Source organism: Carassius gibelio, chromosome B19, assembly GCF_023724105.1.
Source record: "Carassius gibelio isolate Cgi1373 ecotype wild population from Czech Republic chromosome B19, carGib1.2-hapl.c, whole genome shotgun sequence".
NCBI lineage: Eukaryota > Metazoa > Chordata > Actinopteri > Cypriniformes > Cyprinidae > Carassius > Carassius gibelio.
The window spans coordinates 32483732-32490619 of NC_068414.1; the positions used below are offsets into that span (position 1 = coordinate 32483732).

A 6888-nucleotide genomic window follows, 5' to 3' on the forward strand; every position below is an offset into this window, starting at 1 on the left:
ATCTCTGGGATTGAAGTTGCTGCATTAAAAGGAGCTACTTACCTGGCATTACCTGATGTGTATACTCAAAGCACAATCCCAGTCACCAAAGATAATGTCCCCAAAATGGAAGACATAAAAAGGTGGTCTTATTTGAAAGATGTGGATTTAACTTCAATAGATGCTGCCATTGGGTTACTTATTGGAGTAAATGTTCTAAAAGCCTTGGAGCCATGGAGAGTAATTAACAGCGTGGGTAGTGGACCGTACTCTGTAAAAACACTCCTTGGTTGGGTCATTAATTGCCCGCTGTGTCTTAACATGGATGGTGATGTATGGGATACGCAAACAGTTCAAGTCAATCGAATATCCATTGGTAACTTGGAAGAGCCGATAATAAGACAGTATAACCAAGACTTTGTAGAACAGCAGTATGAGAATACTTAAATGTCTGTAAAAGATAATCAGTTTATGCATATAGTATTTTCTGCCACACTTAAAGATGAGCATTACTACTTGAAATTACCATTTAGTGATGCCAAAGTGAGTATGCCCAATAACAAGTGCATCACCCAGCAAAGAGCACAACACCTTTTGAAAAGGTTTAGAAAGAACCCATCATTTTACAAAGAATACAAGGATTTCATGGATGACGTGCTTGAAAAGGGATGTGCAGAGATCATACCTCAAAATGAGCTAGAAGAAGAACTTGGAAAGGTGTGGTACCTGCCACACCACGGAGTTTATCACCCTCGTAAAGGGAAACTACGTGTGGTGTTTGATTGTGCAGCCACATTTGGTGGAACATCTCTGAACAAAGAACTCTTGCAAGGCCCAGATCTGAATAACTCACTCCTGGGAGTGCTGCTTCGATTCCGTCAAGGGCCAGTTGCTTTCATGTCAGATATTCAGAGTATGTTCCATCAGGTAAGAGTGGCAAAAGAGGATGTCAAGTTTTTACGATTTCTATGGTGGCCTACTGGAAATGTCAATGCCGAGCTTGCAGAGTACAGAATGCTTGTGCACATCTTTAGAACTGTGTCATCCCCAAGCTGTGCCACATTTGCTCTTTTGAAGACAGCGAATGATAATCAAAGGGATTATCCAGTCGATGTCATAAACACAATCAGGCAAAATTTCTACGTGACACATTCAACTTCAGTACTGAAATCAAACCTCACTCTGTGACCAGGCGTGGCATACTTTCCATTGTTAGTTCTCTTTATGATCCCTTAGGCTTTGTAGCCCCAGTCATTCTTCCCGGTAAGCAAATTTTGCAACAGTTATGCAAACTGAAGTAAGGATGGGATGAGACCGTTCCACTGCACATGAGACAATCTTGGCAGAGATGGCTGGATGATTTGAGTCTATTGAGAACTTATAGCATAAATCGATGCTTCATTCCCAAAGGGTTTGAAGATTTAACACTGGCAGAGTTGCAACACTTTTGCGACGCCAGCGAAACTGGATTTGGAGCTGTGTATTACCTACGAATTTCAATGTCAATGAGGAAATAAATAAAAATGATTGCAAAGCCATCAATTAGGTGGCGGTATGCACTAAGCAGGTAAACAACTAATGAACAAAAGAAGAAGAAAGAAACAGCTTGGCACGCTTTTTCTTAGCGTCCATTAGTGATTCGTCACTCTGTTGAGAATGTCTTGAGTCTTAACATTGAGACTTAAACCTTCCAGCTTCCGGCTTTGCTACCGTTCGGACGTTCCTGCTTACTGCTCTGTGCTTTGCATCTTATTTCTGTACTTTTATCAGTATCGGCCAGTATGGTCCAACCTTGCTATCAGTATCGGCAAAATCCAATATAGGTCGACCTCTAATTTGTTGCATCCAATTGGGACATAATCACTGATTTTACTGTTTTACACCTTGTGTTGCACCACACCGCGTAAATGTAAAACCATGTCTGCAGAAACAACAAACTCTTCCATGTCTGTTGTAAGACAGTTCAAAACAAAGCAGTTTGTCTTATCCGGTTCACGAACGAATCATTCGATGTAACCGGATCTTTTTGAACAAGTTCACCAAATCGAACTGAATCGTTTTAAACTGTTCGCGTCTCCAATACATATTAATCCACAAATGAATTAAGCTGTTAACTTGTTTAATGTGGCTGACACTTTCTCTGAGTTCAAACAAACCAATATCCCTGAGTAATTAATTTACTCAAACAGTACATTGACTGAACTGCTGTGAAGAGAGAGATGAACACAGAGACGAGCCAGATAATGACTCATTCATGAGTCCTGCTCTGGAGCAGGTTATGTTAAGAGAGTGAGTTGCTATGACTACTAACATACCCTGAAAGTTACCTCCGTTTTTGGAACCGAAAGTTGAGGTTATCCGCTTACTTGCTCTTAAACATACCCGGGTATGTCACATAACCTGCTTTCTGGAATACCCCCCGAACCATACTAATAGTAGTAATAATAATAATAATAACAGTAATAGTAATAGTAAATGTTGAAATTACCAAACTCTAATAGGGCCTTATGAAACTTAATTTTTTCCTAAATTCCATTTTTTTTATTTCCAAATTCTGTTATTTAAATTTTATGGATTCTGTTTTTTCCATTTTAATTTTACTTCACTCCTTTTTAATAGTTAAAGTTTATTAATAATAAAGTAAGTCTAATTAAATAAAATCATGAAACTTGTACATTTTCAAATCAATTTAATAAAAGTTTAACAAAAACTACATTATTAGGGTCCTATTAAATGTTTTATTTTTTCTCACCATATTTTTTTTTTTTTTTACCAAATTCTGTTTTAGCATGTCTAATTATTTGAATGCATAAAACAACTTAATTATTTTTTTCTTAAAGAAGCCTAATGATTTTTTCCCCTCAAAAAATCTGTGTATTTAAATTTTTATTGTCATCAAATCAAGGCATAAAACATTAATTTTATGTCTTTTAATTACTTAAAATTAAGTAAAAAAAAAAAATTGGCAAACAAAGGGGATTTACTATTAAAATTAAAACATGGAAGAAATGTTGTGTGATTATTCCTTAAAAAATTATGTTTGTTCCATTTTAGTATAGTAGTCTACTATGTATACATTCTACTGAACAATAGACTTCAAAACCGGGCTTTTATTTTGATGGGTTGCAAAATAAATTAATACCTTTACAATTCTGTGCATGTGATGTGATGCTTTTGCTCTAATCAAACAGTCAAATGCTCATGAAGTGACTCTCGGAGCAGTTCTGGAGATGTTCTTCATGTGTTTTCGTTATTTTCCTAATTTAGTGGGAGTTTTGTAAAAACCAATGCGTTTCAGAAGGCGGGGCATAAAGGAGAAACAATAATGTACAGTATGTGGAAATAATGTGTTTTTTTTTAACCATAAACCACATAAACATTTTATTACACCAAATACAAAAAAATAATGTTCTTTTTAGCAACGTCATATGACCCCTTTAAATACTCAGCAAGGTCAAAAGAGCTGTCCTTGAAAGAGAACAACTAAAAGAAAACTTTAATTAGAAAAGCTATTTTATATAGCTGATAATATATATAGGTATAAAGATACTCAGAAACTCATATGTAATCACATTTAAAGCTTTATTGATTATAAAGATTATTGATATTCTATATTATTATTACACTATTCATTATTATATTTACTTTAATTTAAAATAAAAGATTAACAATAATTATTCAATTAAAATGGTTTATGTAATGGATCAAGGCTATGATAAATATATAAATCATATATTTATAATAAACAATCATTGCTAAAGCCAGATGTTTTTACCTTTTTTTTTATATATTTTACTCTGTAGTGCCCTTTAATTTGGAGCACGAGAAACTGGGGGAGTGGCTTTATTGCATCAGAGATGTGACACTTTGCATGAAACTGATTAGTCAAATTTCAGTTTGCAATCTCTAAACCAGAATATAGCTTATCTATGGAGCGTAAGTTATTATAATAACTTACGCTCCACAGATAATCTATATTCTGGTTTATATGGAATATATGGAAATGAATGCAGCTAAAAGCCAAGCCCCTTTCATGGTACCTAGAACCCATGGTTGGCGCAAACTAAACTGAAACTGAAACCTGACTAGCCCGCTAATTCGGTTTCATGGTACAGGCCCCTGGTTAGTAACATTATCTGGATTTGAGAGTGATCTGATGTTTCCTCTGATCAAACAGGAGATTCTCTTCCCATCGGCATCATCATTGGTGTTGTTTCTGCTGTTCTTCTGTTGATTGTGACTGCTGTTGCTGGGTATAAGGTCTATCAGAAAAGAACAGGTGAGAGAGACTCAGATAATATTATTATCATTATTGACTACATTTCATGTTTTATTTGAACATTTGTGTCCTGATATTTCATCTCTCTGTGCTTCTGTTTTTCAGGCTTCAGACCTGTCAACAGTAAGTTTTTATATATATATATATATATATATATATATATATATATATATATCTCTCTGTTTGATTTTTATTAATAACAGATGGACTCTGCCCTTTTTGATGTGGTTAATAGTAATATGTTTTTATAAAAAAAAATTGGTATGTAAAATCAAAGAGTAAGTCAAAATATATGTAAAGTTTTATACTATTTTTCTTTAATTATATCTAATAAATAGGACATTGTATAATTGTGTGATGTACAGTAGCTGTCATGATGATTGTAATTTGTGTTTTCTGTTCTAGCATCTGCTGATGGTTCTAACAGCTCAACTCATTCAATTGATTCAGTTTATTCAGTTCATTCAGATGATCAGCTCATTTAAAAATAAAAAGATGTAAGTGTATTATTATTATTATTATTTATTTGTTCAACTGTTTCAGTCATGTGAAATTTTCTGGTATTTTAGGTGACAAGATGAGTGCGAGAGATGAAGTTTTAAAAGATGCCTGTTCTGCTGTCCGTCTTGCTCACAACACAAACACACACTTCCTCTCACACACAGGATAAGATATTTCAGTGATGGGATCGGTCTATATTATTATATTATATTATATTATTACACGGCTCTGTTGAATACTTGATTCTGATTGGTCAGCAGTGACATTCTCTGGATTGTTATCCCTGGTTAACAACCTGTAAAATCTGATAACACAGGCTCATCCAGGTAACAACAGTCGGCGCTGTACTCTTGTAGGAACTCTTTTCTTTTTTGGTGGAAGCTTTGTGTTTGTTTAGCTAATAAAATATTAAAACTTGATTCAGAATGGTGTAAAAATTTTATGTCATCCCGGTATCGCGCACTCACTCTCGTTTCATACACACCCAGCTGTTGCCATTTTGCTACGATTGTTTAGTACGCTGTAATGGATTATAAGAGAACTAACAAACTGGTAAGGTTTTAAAACATTTTCATCTTAATTCTTTTATTGCCTTAATTATTTTGTGGTGAAATGTTGTGTAGTTCGTGGTTTGCCGGCACCGTTTCCCTTAAATGTCTGTTTAGTTTGAATTTGCCGCTTGTTCACAACTGCTGTCTTCACAGAAGCTTTGTGTTCAAATATTTCAACTCAAATCAGTATTTTGCTTGAAAGAGTTGTGACACAGACTCTTTGAGGTATCAAAAGTACACCGTTCATGAAAGCAAAGAGGCTTTCCAACTAATGTAAATCAATAATTACATTACTGAGTGCTTGCAGTATTCTGTTTTGACACACGGCTTCCTCCAAGAGTGAATTGTTGAACTGGGATATTCCATCAACAAACTTAAACAGTTTCTAGGCTTCATATTTTATTTCTTGGATGGGATTTTGGGCTTTTTCTGTTTATTTCTTTTTTGTTGTTGTTGTTTTACATAATTTAGATAAGTTGTATAATATTATTGATAAATATTGATTCTTGTAATGATTAAGATATTATACTGTTAAACTTTTACATCTGTACTGTACTGTAAATATAGATATTTTCCATTATTTGAGGTTTAAATCGAAATTTTTACATTTTTTATATATTGGTTGCTTTAAAAACATTGTAAACTTATTTTGATTCTTTACAAATAAATAAACTTCACAAAAAAGGCCAAGTGATGAATGTCTGTCTTTCATACTCTCTTACAAAACAGCAGCATCCATATTTCATCAGAATACATTAATTAACTTTTGCTTCAGATTCAACAGAATATATGATATTTAAATGCATGATTCCTTCACAAAGTTGATATTGATATGAGATAATAATCAGACTCAAAATGACTGTATTCAACACTGCAGGCATGCAATTGAGGTTTCCATCAACTATTTTTCACTAGTCACCAAATACAGCAAATGTGATCTGAATTCTAGCTAGCAACTGCAGTAATTACCTTCAGTAATATTGAACAAGTATGCACTTTTCATTTACAAAATTGAATCTTAAAATCAAATTTTTTTCAAGTGAAACAATCTTGTATATAACAGTTGTCTTTTTAATAATGTTTGATTTAAAGACTTAACTAATAAAAAAATGACATTTGTAATGTTTGTCGTGTTACTGAGCTTCATAATTGGTGTCTAGAGGTTACTGTATGTACATGGACCTAAATCACACATCTAAGTTTCTTTTACAGACACTATCCACATCACTGACACATTCAGACTTGATACACTTATCTAAAAATGCAGAAATAAGTTCGGTCTCTAATTTGAACTATGTAAAATACCAAGATGATGAATTTGTGCAGCGCATACATTACATTGTTAACACTTTACGGTAAGGATTTATTTGTTATCATAAGTTAACTAGATTAGTTGACATGAATAATAAAAACAAAGCATTTATTAATATGCAGACACAGGTGGTTAAAGTATATAGCACACAAAGATGAATATACAATAGGCAGAATAGTCTTGGAATTAAAAAAACTCACTCAGGAAACATTGATGGAGACAAAAGAAGAAGAAACTCAGGAATCCAGGAAGGATTATGAATAATA

At 33.6% G+C, this 6888-nt stretch overlaps 1 protein-coding gene across 1 annotated transcript in view; it reads left to right on the plus strand.

Moving 5' to 3' along the window:
• Positions 1 to 5996, plus strand: part of LOC127979719 (H-2 class I histocompatibility antigen, Q9 alpha chain) — a 29875-nt gene extending 23879 nt beyond the window's left edge. The window contains exons 5-8 of the mRNA XM_052585340.1: positions 4157 to 4258; positions 4364 to 4381; positions 4664 to 4755; positions 4828 to 5996. Coding sequence (XP_052441300.1) covers positions 4157 to 4258; positions 4364 to 4381; positions 4664 to 4743 — 200 coding nt within the window. The 3' untranslated portion in view covers positions 4744 to 4755; positions 4828 to 5996. The remainder of the gene's footprint in view (positions 1 to 4156; positions 4259 to 4363; positions 4382 to 4663; positions 4756 to 4827) is intronic.
• Positions 5997 to 6888: the final 892 nt, after the last annotated feature.